Source organism: Bidens hawaiensis, unplaced genomic scaffold (genome assembly GCF_021521415.1).
Source record: "Bidens hawaiensis isolate Kalapana, Puna unplaced genomic scaffold, B.hawaiensis_p1.1 tig00023236_1, whole genome shotgun sequence".
Taxonomy (NCBI): domain Eukaryota; kingdom Viridiplantae; phylum Streptophyta; class Magnoliopsida; order Asterales; family Asteraceae; genus Bidens; species Bidens hawaiensis.
The window spans coordinates 26322-38379 of record NW_027493648.1 but is presented as its reverse complement, the minus strand read 5'-3'; the positions used below and the strand labels follow the sequence as shown (position 1 = coordinate 38379).

The window sequence follows — 12058 nt, the reverse complement described above, 5'->3', positions numbered from 1 at the left end:
CTCGTTTAGTTATCGACCTCGAGCATTGTTTGGGAAGCTTGTTTAGACTCATTGAGGCTTGTATATATTTAGGTTTAATCTCGTTTGGACATCTATTATTAGTTTTACACTGCACAACCGAGCTCGAGCCTAGCTTTGGTTTGTATAAGGTACTACATGAGCTCGAGTGAAGCTTCAGCTTGTTTATAGTTATAAATATAATTAAAAACATGTATAAAATAATTAATAAACGAGCCAAGCTTAAGCTATCATAGGTCAAAACGAGCCTAAAAGAAAACTCGTTTAGTTATTGAGCTTGAGCTCGAGCCTTGTATGGGAAGCTTGTTCAGACTCGTTGAGCGTTAACGAGGCTTGTATATTTCTAGGCTTGATCTCGTTTGGACTTCTATGTATTAGTTTTACGCTGCACAACAAACTCGAGCCGAGCATTGGCTCATTTAAGGTACACGAGCTCAGGCTGAGCTTAGGCTCGTTTCAGGTTTTTCTCTAAGTTATAAATATAATTACAAAAAAATCTGTATAGAATAATTAATAAACGAACTGAGTTTAAGCTTCCGTAGGTCAAAACGAGCCGAGCTCGAGCTCGGTCTTGGCTTGGCTCGTTTACACCCCTAGACTGGGGTGCTTGACAGTTAAGATGCTTATTACGAATCTCTTTGAGATGAGTGAACCCGAAATTTTCCTTAAGTGGTCAAAATCTGGTGCATTTGTAGTTGGTCAAAATGTATACAAAACAAGAAACCGCTTTGGAAGTTTGCGTATAATTTTGATTAATTACGATCAGGTACACTCTCTGTTTGTTTGAATCACATAAAGCTGATTGTTAAATGTTAGATATGTGCATGGCTAAAATAAAAATATAATTGTTCTGAAAACTTTTAATTTAGGCTAGTCAAGCGTTGATGAGCCTTGTATATTTCTTAAGTTTATTCTCTTTTGGACTTCTATGGATTTTACACTGCATAGCCGAGAGCTTTGGCTCGTTTAAGGTGCTACACAAGCTCAAGCCGAAATTACGCTCGTTTAAGGTTTTTCTCAAAATTATAAAAGTAACTAAAAACATATATATATATATATATATATATATATATATAGGGTAAGGTTAACGTACAAATGAAATTAATGTGCTAAACGTGAGAATCAAGTAGAGTAATTATGTAATTACATTGTAGAGTAATTACATTATAGAGTAATTACATAATTACTCTATGATAATTACTCTACTTGTATATATAATTACTCTACTTGATTCTCACGTTTAGCACGTTAATTTCATTTGCACGTTAACCTTCCCCTATATATATATATATATATATATATATATATGGGAGGTTTATCCTAAAAATAAGTAGTTTCCTATGAAGACTAGGAATAAATCATAGCCATTGGATCATGTTAATCAATGGTTGAGATTTAAAATTACCAATAACCGTCATAGTTTCCTAGAATTACTCTTTCATCATTATAACCGACATAGTTTCCTAGAATTGTTCTTTCACCATCATTTGTAATGCCAAATGTCAAAAATTTGTTGGTTCTTACCATTCCTAGGAAACTCCTTATTCTTATTTGAACCCTTTTCTATATATATATATATATATATATATATATATATATATAAAATAATAAACGAGCCAAGCCTGAGCTCTTGCAGGTCAAAACGAACTGAGCTTGAGCCTAGTAGAGCTTGGGCTCGGCTTGTTTACACCCCCCGTGAGATGTTTATTACGAATCTCTTTGAGATGAATGAACCTGAAATTTTTCTAAAGTGGCCAAATCTGTTGTCTTTCTAGTTGGTCAAAATGTAGACAAAACAAGCAACTGATTTTAAGTTTGCGTGATTAATTCCAGTTAGGTACACTCTTTGTTTGTTCGAGTCACATAAAAATTGATTGTTGAATTTTAAACATGTACACTGTACAGGGCTAAAATAAAAATATCATTGTTCTGAGAGCTTTTGATTGCTGAATCTTTTATTGAATTCTTCCGTACACAAAATAAATTTTAGTTTTTACTTTTCTGAGATAATGAAGTCCTCTAAATTTGCTATTAATCTTGAGACTATTGTAGCCTAAATTTTATCGTTAGAAGGTTTAAAACAACATTTAATGTAACTGGCTTCTGTAAATTAATACAAAATCTATTATAATCTTATTGAGTTGATTCCTGATCTTTCGGATCATGGTGAAAACAGAAGTTGAAACGAAAATCTGTCAACTGCAAAATAAGAGAAGTGATTTAATGGCACCTCTAAAACAAATGTTAGCTTCATGATTAATTTCCCTCAAGTTGAATAAAGCTTGTAAAACAGTTATTTACTGGTTTACTATAAGATTGCCTACTATGAGAGACAATGTCATTTGATAATCTCAGGACAGTTGTTTCTTAAACTCACCTAATTTGGATTACATTTTAAGTTGTTTCTTAAATGGTTCTCTTCAGTCACAACCTACAGTACATCATCCACTTTGATTGGTAACTCTGCTACATGAAGTTATTATATGGCACCCTTTGTTAATTGCTTGATTCATAATGGCAACTTTAGGACACTGGTTGTATGATTGTGTTATGGTTATGAGACGTTGCGAGGCCTTGTCTATTGTGAATCTGTGTCACTTTGTTTATAGTGTCGGTATTTGAAATACTAGGCCCTCAATGAATACATTATTATTTGAGATATATCTTGTATTACACGATACTTTAGTGTTTACTATCTTGTAGGGTGTTAAGTTTTAATTATTCTGCCTTTGGGGCCTTGTGGGTTGTAGTTGCATTTTTATTAATGTGAGATTTGATTGTTATTAATTAAGATGTGGGGGTTGAGTTGAAATTTGTACGATTATATATACGATGTTAGATTTATAGCCCAACACACTAAAAACTACATCATACATTTGAAGAGGGGAAAAGTTAGGGTTTGAAGTAAAACCAATCTTGAAGAGTTTGAAAATGGCGTCAGTAGCGACAAGTTCAGGGTACAAATTCCTTTTATTCGTTTGATATGCGTTAATTGTTAATCGATTAGATCTAATATCTTTATGTTACTTTCATTTGTTTCTCGCCCGATTAGATATTTGTTGTTTTGGTTTATACTTGTATGAGTTCTCTTTGATTAGATCTATCGATCAGTAATGTGGATTGCAATAGTTATGTGTGCGAAATCCTTGATATGTTTTTTACGAATCTTTGAGATAGAAATTTGTTTCTAAAGTGGTCAAGATCTCGGTTCTTGTGTTCAGTCGAAACTATACAAGAAAAGGAAATGATTTTAAAAAAGTTCATATAAAATCGATTTTAATACCGATCCGGTACACTCTTCATTGTCGGAATCACAAAATGTTATCTACAACTTTTCTTTAGAAATAGTTTTCTGAAAGTGTTTTAAAACAGGGGAAAGTCTTGGACTTTTAAAATACACATCTTTATAACTGGATCAGTTCAACATTTGTAATATGCAGGTTTGCAGGGGACCAAAGTGCATAAAATACGGAGTTTGTGATTTGGCGTCAAACAAGAACAACCCCAGTCTCACATGTTGTTTCTCATGAAATCGAGTATGTTTACCTTGCATTTTGTTGTATCTATCTTGACAATTAAGCTTTCTTTAGACAGTATATGGCGTCCATTGCATGTGCAGTATTATTTGTTTGTGTTTCTTCTTATATTGCTATTGGTTCTCCAATCAGTTATTTGTGTCTGATTGCCAAATTATCATTTTTGCAGTTACTTCAGTGATTCGGAACACATTCTTTCTCAATTGCCCGAGGAAGAAAGAGAAGCAGCGAAAGAAAGCTTGTCAGTGTATTTGAGGCCTTTAGGATTTTACGACCTTATTCAAGACCAGGCTTCTAGAAATGTAATTTACTTATTTATCATTCTTCTCCATTTTGATGATACATATGTAGAGTTTATTAACAGTTTGTATGATCTTTGTGCAGCCATCATTTCTAACAAGATGTTTGCGTTACAAGATAGAAAAGAAGAACAAAAGAAAGTAAGGGATATTACATAATCTCAAAGCCTTTTTAACTCATCAACTATATATTTTATTCACTGTAACATTATCTTGTTTCTTTATATCTTATGTCGTTTACATAACAAGTCAGTTATAAATCCTTTGTTTCCTGATGTTTAAGCTTAAAATAACATTTTTTGTAGATATTTAAGTGATGAAGGTTAAATGCTCACTGTTTGTTGATTGGATTGTGTTTTCTTCAGGGTACAATTATCAGTATCCACAAACAGACTTCGTGATGATGGACTGCAAACATTGTCCATCTTTCCTCTGTATGTACTATTGGCAAGATCAGTGCCTACGCCAGATGGGGAGGTAGTTCTGTGTGTGTGTGTTGTGTTTGGATTATACTAATGCCATGTGTTTGATTTTCTTGGTTGGTTTCTAGACGCAGCAATCTAGCAAATATAGGTTCAAACGAGCCTGCAAGGTGACTGCTTTTGATGGAGCACTGACAATGGCTTCCAAATTTGTTCTTCATGAGATTAACAAATTATCAGAAGTCAAACCTGGCTCTCTTGCAGTACTTCTGGTTAGCTTTGGTATGGCATGTTTGCTAGTTTGACTGTATTCTGAAGAATATTCTGTTTTTGTTCGTTTAATTTGTGAGCGTCTTTGTTTCTTTTAGCTAATCAAACGGAGATTGATTTGACTGATCGTCGAAGGGTTTTTCCCTGTAAGATACAATTCATATAACTGATATCATGCGATGTTCAGTTTCTTTGGTTTATTTTCTTATATATGATTTGTTCCTGCTTTTGTAGCTAAAGAGGGTTACTGTTTAATGGGGAAGTCTCCAGTTGACTTCGTTCATTTTTCAAAGGAAAATTCTCCTGATATAAGTCTAGGAGAGAAAGCTTGGCTTAGGTCAACTGTAAGCTTGAGATCATGTTGCATGAAGGTAAACTTATTGAGTATATTTAATGAAACAATACTAGAGTGCAACACAGTTGATGTCAACGACTGTCAGCTTGATTGGTGTTGGGTTGATTTACAGTTGAGCTGTTCAGATGGGAAGAAGTTCGTATCTTTTAAATTTCAACCAAACTCTGAAGAAGAAGGGGTACGTATCTTCTTGATTGTGTTCTTATCGGTTATATTATAATCGCTTACCATAGAGTATATTGCAGCAAGTACCTGTTGCTATAACTGCACAGGAGCTTTGGGCAAAAGATATACCCCTTCTGGACTTGAATTCTACACATAATCCGCTTCAATTTGTAAGGTAGTTAATGTTTAAAGTGTATCTTTTTGCATTCCATTCTGGAAACAAATTTACAGCTGGTTATGCTTTTGTTGTCAGGCCAAGAACAGGAAAGGTGGTATACATATATAAATACTACGATAATGAGTTGCAGAGGACTGAAGGTATCTTTTGTTTACTGTATTATAAGTTTCTACTTTTCTTAATATGTTTCCTTGTTGAAATCTGACTATCTGAGATCATGTTAAATATTATACAGTTAAAGAGGATTACACTTGTCCAATTTGCACCTTGAATTATGCAAGCTTCATGGTAAATATGGACTTATTTGTGTATAATATTTTTCAGTACTTATTTCCCTTAAAAGAGTATTATGATGTTGATATGTATTTCTTGATGTCTTCTTTCAGGGACTTAAACGTCACCTTCCAGCTTCTCATGATCTTTTTAACTATGAGTTCTTGGTTGGTTAATTTCATGAATCGAACATGGTTTTTAATTTCCACGTTAAAATAAAAAACTTACTTACCATAGCATATAATGCTGCTGTTTAGGATGAAGGGGGTCATCAGCCTGTGGCTATATCTATCCCCACATCATCATCTGAGGTCATATTTCTGTTCTTTTTCTTTTCTATGATTGCATAAATTTTTTTTTTTGTTTTTTTTTTGTTTTGTTGTTGTAACGTTTTTTATTCTTGAATTCAGACTGTTGGCGAAAAACTTCATACTGGAGAAAGGGAGTTTTTCTTTTGGTAAGTGAGGCTGTTTTATAGGCTTTTGCTTTTGAATAAGTTCAAGCAAATTCATTTTTATATTTAACTAAACGTAAGCTCATTTTTCACAGCCGAAGGCCCACGAGAAGAATGGGTTCAACGATACTAAACCAAAATGCAAATCGTGCGTTCCTACTTGATTTCGACTTAAATATGCCTGGCAAGATAGGATAGATCATACTGACAACTGTTCATTGATCTTTTTCTGAAATTAAGTTTGAAATTTTGGTTTTGGTTCTTTCCAAATTTCAGGTGGTTTACGCAATCCTACTGCGGCTACTGTAGCTGGTGAGTCAAGTGTTGCTGCTGCTGCTGATGATGATATTGTTGCTAAGCTACTGATGTCATATTTCCTGTGCCAGAACCGGCTCCCACATTAGCATCTGGACTCGGCATCCACCAACCACCAGGCCGCGATCTGCAAGAAAAAGAAGATCATCAGAAACACGCATCACTTCTTTCCAAATGTCTGTTGGTTCTGAGCCTCTGGATTGGGAATTGCTATAAAGTCCTACCGCAGCTGGTCAGTCAAGAGCTGCTGGTGGCATTTTTTCTGTACAAGAACCGCCTTCCACATCAGCGCCTGGACCCAGCGTCCCATCCACCTCCGATCCGCGCTCTGCAAGATCAAGAAGACACAGTGCTAGAAAGTATGTTCAGCATTTTCAATTTTTTTTTACAGAATTTTAAACATGATTTTCTTCTTTTCTTGTTTCAGCCTATCCCGGCTGGAGGGACGGGTTTTCGTGCATTCTCATACAGCTCAGGTTCTCACCTTTTAATCCTCTAATTCTTTATTGTCTGTAACTAACTTTACAGCACGCAATCAGTATCTAATTCTGGTTTTTCTACTTTTAGCCAATGTCATTGGCTGAGGTGTATGCTGAGGCAGACAGTGAAGACGAGGTTGATAAGGAGGTTGCTGCTATCGAGGGCATAAGGGTAAGTGTTGGTAACAGATAATAAGTTTAATAACAGTTACATGCGATAGCAAATAATAAATAACGTACAATGTTTACTTGAATTCAGAATTTGAATCGGTTTGGTGGTGTTACCGAACATCAGAAGCGGATGATGCATCTGTGGAACACGTTTAAGAAGGAACAACGGTAATTCAACTCTACTTTAATATGTTTTTACGATTTAACTTAAAAGAGTAAAAGTTGAAATCGTTAGTGATGGTGGCGTTAGGGTGCTGGCTGATGGTCATATGCCCTGGGCCTGTGAAGCGTTTTGCACACAGCATAAAGAAGAGTTTATCCAGTCTCCGGAGTTGCTTATGTATGTATCCAACCCCTTCTTATCATCATGCAAATAGATTAATATGCTATAAATATAAACCATAGATAAAATAGCATTTTAAATTAAAAAGGTGTTTGTGAATTGGCTGCAGGTCTTGGCTAAATGGCATTGGGCTTCTGGATACAAACACTAAACAGCTAGACACCAAATTACCGAAAACAAAAACGACGGACAAGTAGCTGTTGTTGTGAAGATGTAAACTGTTTCTTTCTCATACCAGCATAGTAACATTTGATTAAGTAGCCAAATTGCTTGATAGCGTTGAAATTACGCTAATGGTGCAAGTTATGTGGATGTGTAACCAAGTAACATATGTGATGTATGCGGCGAAACAATGTGTTAAGCTAACATTTACTTGTAATTAAGTAAATGAATTTTATAGTAACTTCCTGAAGTGAACTAATTGGAAGTTAAAATGTTTCGGTTAATCCAAGTGTTTGAATGTGTTGGTAAAAATGCATAAAATGGTAGGTTAAAAGTGTGTTTATGTTAAAGCTCGGGGTCACCTCATACGAACTACCTAAATAATTCTCTCTTTGTTTGTTGGCCGTTAAAAAAAAGGAAAATTGGTTTTTATTGGTTCCAACTATTGCCTTTTGGTCATTGTCGGTCCCAACTAACGAATTGGTCACTGATGGTCCCAACTTTTAATGTATTTGTTCCTAACGATCCGCGGCTAACAAAATCCTAACATCGTTAAGTTTCAGGTCGCCGGAAAAATGTTTTTGACCGGTAAAGTCAATTTTTTTGTCGGAAAACACCACTTGAACACCGCCACCACCACCAATTGACTCATCGCCAACTAACCACAATCACTTAAGCACCATCAACTGATTCCGACGATGGTTCTAGGGTTCCGACGACCTCAATAATTGGGGTTTTTTCATGAAAAATGTTTCTAAAGGTACGATACAAAGTTACCATGATGTTTGGGACAAAATTTCTGAGTTTTAAGGTAAGAGTGTGTTTTCCGGCCAAAAACATTTTTCCGGCGACCTGAAACTAACGACGTTATAATTCCGTTAGTCGTGGACCGTTAGAAACAAATACTTTAAAAGTTGGGACCGCCATCAGCCAATTCGTTAGTTAAAACTAGCAGTTACCATAAGAAGATAGTTAAAGTTAAGAACGATAAAAATCAATTTTTCTAAAAAAATAATAATATTATCAACCCTTCCTAAAAAGATAATAATATTATCAACCCACCTCGATTTTCCCAAAGAGTAATAAACTACTGATAATAATAATAATAATAATAATAATAATAATAATAAAATCCCGGCTGATTTAGACCATCAACTTGTTTTCAATTCTCAACCACCCAAAACAAGATGATATACATACAAAACCAAACCAACTGTTTTATCATATCCATTCATCATCCAATTCCACAACAAAGTTTTCTTTCTCATAATATTATTATTATTATTATTATTCTCAAATCAAATGGCTTCTTCTTTTGCTACTTTATCCATCACACCACCACTCACTCTCCACAACACCAACACTAGTCTTAATAAATCATCTTTCAACTTAACCACCAATCGTCAAGTTGGTAATAATAATAATAATAATCCATGGTTCAAAGCATCAAGAACCACCCGAATATTCGCTTCGGGTGGAATCGACTTATTAGGAGACTTTGGTGCTAGGGACCCGTATCCAGCTGAAATTGAGACTAATTTCAGTGATAATGTTGCAACTTTTGATACTGAACATAAGATTTTGATTCCCAATATTGCTGCTCTGTCTTTGGCTCAACAACAATGCTCTCCGGTTTCGCCATCACAGCCTCCGATTTCGGAGGATGATGCCAAGAGTTTGTTGAGAAAGGTAAGCTTGTTAATAATATTGTTAGTTGTTAGTTTGTTATTATGTTTGATTGTTGTTGGTCTATTGTTTAGTTGTTAATTTGTTATGCTTAATCGAGCCTCGAATAAAGCCTGTTTAGTTATCGAACCGACCGCACACGAGCTCCGGGATTAGGGTCATTTAAGGGTTTTGTATATTTAAATAGGAGAAAATCGAATTAACCGAATAACCAGAAAAAACAAAACCGAAGCATTAACTGACGGTTAATTTTTTAGTTTTTCCAAAAAAAAACCGAACCGATTAATTGAACCTATGTTTTCTATGTGTTTTTTTAAGATGTTATGACAGGAAACAAAACACTAAAAGAATCTACCATTGACGGTGATGAAGATTATGAAGATGATGAAGATTGAGTCTAATCTTATAAGATAATGAATGAAGATTCGGGTCAAACTTTTATTGTTTTTTTGATTAAGAACTTTGTTAAATTTTAAACTCTACCACTAAAACAACTTTGTATTTGTTTGGTTCCACGTAATGCGTGCCTATTTTTGTATTTTGAATTCAATATATACGAGGTACTCTATTTTTTTGAATTCTTCTTCTTATTATTTTTTTAATGTCTACTCACAATAAAAAAACCGAAACCGCAACCAAAAATAAACGAATAGCCGAATAATCGAATAACTGAAAAACGATTAGTTGGTATTCTAAAATAACCGATAGATTCGGTTTCGGTTTCGGTTTGGGTTTTACCCAATAACCAAACCGAACCGTGCTCACCCCTATTTTTAAATATAAAAGTAATTAATGTAAACTATTTAAATAATAATAAATGAGTCGAACCCAATCCGAGCTCGAGTTTGAGCTCAAGCCAATATTGAGCCTCAAATAAAGCTCGTTTAGTTATTGAACCGGAGCTCGAGCCAAGATTTGGCTCGTTTAAGGTACTGCACATGAGCTTAAGCCTAGATTAGGCTCGTTTAAGTTTTTCTCAAAATATATAAAAAGTAAATTAAAAATGCATATAAATAAAACAAAATTAATAAACAATAAATGAGCCAAGCCCAAGTCGACCTCAAGATTGAAAAAATGACTCAAGAGCGGAGCTCATATTTAAAAAAAAGAGAGAGCTTGAAATGAACCGAATTTGGACTCGTTTACACCCCTACTTGAAAGTATAATGGAAGTATTGACAGTAGAAACTAGAAAGTACAGAAGTACATATGCCACAAGTGAGTGGATAATTTGTTTTTTTTTTAATAAATTGTGAATCTCATTGTAGGGGGTGTGTGGCCTAGCTTTCATTTTTTAGCTTATGCTTATATTTTTAATGTAGCTTTTAGCTTATTTTCTTATATTTGATAAGCTCTTTTTAAGTGTTTGGATTAGCTTATATTCTACAAGTTGATTATACTTCTTAATAAGTTGTTAAATCCATCATTCTTTAATTTGTTTTAGTAATAAGTTGCTTCAATATTATTTATCCATCATCATTTGAAGACAAATGAGTAATTTACCCCCTTAAACAAATAAGCTTCTTCAAATAAGCTAAAAAACCATCTTCAAGAAAGCTTATTCAAATTAGCTTATATAAGCTTATAAACATAAACTAAAAAAGCTCAAACAAACACCAAGTTAAGCTTATTTTATAAAGGAAAGCTAAAAAAGCTATAAGCTTTGCTAAAAAAGCTTGGCCAAACACCCCCGTAATTTAGGATTTGCAAGGTCATAGTTTAACTTCAAAAGTCGAAGAAGACTTATGAAGTTTAAGCTAAACAAACATCACCAAAATGACTCGTGTGAGCATTGACACGTTCATAAGGCCTATATGACCGTATAATGTGACAAACTTTGGTGTACAAAGTTGATTTGACATCATACGAATTTATTAAAAATTTTGGATTTTGTTAAATAACTTAAGCAACTTTGAATTCGATATAAAGCCGGTTAACTTATCATAATCTTTGTATCTGCATTGCCCTGTAGGTTATTGGTTGGAAACTAGTAAACGAAAACGGAATATTAAAGCTGCAGTGCTTGTGGAAGCTTAAAGATGCTGGATGTGCAGCAGAACTCATAAACCGTATTTCTAAAGCCGTTGAATCCACGGGTCATCCTCTTAACATTCAACAGGATCAGTCAAATGTCACGGCCGAGCTCTGGACCGCCACAATCGGTAACCACCATTTCATTTATCTGTACTCATCAATTTTTATTTTTATTTTTATTTTTTCTGATTTTGAGTTGAACTTTTTGCAGGAGGTTTGAGTTTGAATGATTTCATTGTTGCTTCAAAAATTGATGAAATAAATATTAAAGACCTTGTTCCCAGGAAAAGAGCTTGGGCATAATTTGCAGAAAATATAATTTTTCTTTTCTTTTTTTTTTTATGTATTAATTATGTTTAGTATTTTGAACTTTTTATAATTACACATTGTGTTGATTTGATTGTCCCACTGGAAGAACATAAATCAGTTATTGATGGTGGTTTTTAAATGCCTAACTATTAAGAGCCAAACAAATATTTATGTGTAAGTTTTAAAAATATATAGTTAAAAAATGTTTTTGTTTTAATTGAATCTTGGTTGTTTATGTAGTTTCTAAATTTGATGTACTTAAATTTTTAATTAGTTTTGGTATTGTATTAAGTAGTGAGGGACTTGTTACTTTGTTTAAAAACTAGGATAAAATATCCCAATTTACGAGTTCAACCTGTCAATAACCTCTTTAGATAGGTATATTTAGAGTGGGTAAATCGGGTTTCTCTTTTTGAACTGGGTCAGGTAGGAACCTGTTCCTGGTATGGTCTGGATTTTTACCGGGTTTTATCAGTTTTTGTCGGCTACGGGCTTTGACCGGGTAGAGGTGGAACTTGTTCTGGCCTTTCGGGTATCGTTATTCTTTGGGAATTGGAACCTGGCTTGTATCCGCGAGTCGGATAGGATGG

The 12058-nt window shown here is 34.2% G+C and overlaps 3 protein-coding genes across 4 annotated transcripts; all 3 read left to right on the top strand.

The window, feature by feature from the left end:
* Nucleotides 1–3709: 3709 nt before the first annotated feature.
* Nucleotides 3710–6374, top strand: LOC143567205 (polycomb group protein EMBRYONIC FLOWER 2-like; the record flags this gene model as incomplete). The annotated part of the gene is made up of 14 exons (XM_077053671.1): nt 3710–3856; nt 3939–3994; nt 4219–4330; nt 4404–4557; nt 4644–4691; nt 4780–5078; nt 5146–5240; nt 5319–5383; nt 5479–5531; nt 5630–5683; nt 5774–5827; nt 5927–5973; nt 6066–6118; nt 6247–6374. Coding segments are annotated over 14 exons (1365 nt in total), but the record flags the coding sequence as incomplete, so codon positions are not given.
* LOC143567215 (polycomb group protein EMF2B-like) lies at nt 6343–7333 on the top strand. Of its 2 annotated transcripts, XM_077053683.1 has the most exons (5): nt 6343–6644; nt 6713–6761; nt 6853–6936; nt 7024–7103; nt 7186–7333. In XM_077053683.1, the coding sequence occupies exons 3-5, from the start codon at nt 6856–6858 to the stop codon at nt 7310–7312; spliced, it is 288 nt and encodes a 95-aa protein (XP_076909798.1). In that variant the 5' UTR covers nt 6343–6644; nt 6713–6761; nt 6853–6855; the 3' UTR covers nt 7313–7333. The 2 variants fall into 2 exon arrangements, with proteins under 2 accessions (XP_076909798.1, XP_076909797.1); XM_077053682.1 differs by having other exon boundaries at nt 6343–6761.
* Nucleotides 7334–8700: 1367 nt separating this feature from the next.
* On the top strand, nt 8701–11593 carry LOC143567201 (putative pterin-4-alpha-carbinolamine dehydratase, chloroplastic). Its single transcript, XM_077053669.1, has 3 exons — nt 8701–9129; nt 11098–11287; nt 11371–11593. The coding sequence occupies exons 1-3, from the start codon at nt 8743–8745 to the stop codon at nt 11460–11462; spliced, it is 669 nt and encodes a 222-aa protein (XP_076909784.1). The 5' UTR covers nt 8701–8742; the 3' UTR covers nt 11463–11593.
* The last annotated feature ends 465 nt before the right edge of the window (nt 11594–12058 follow it).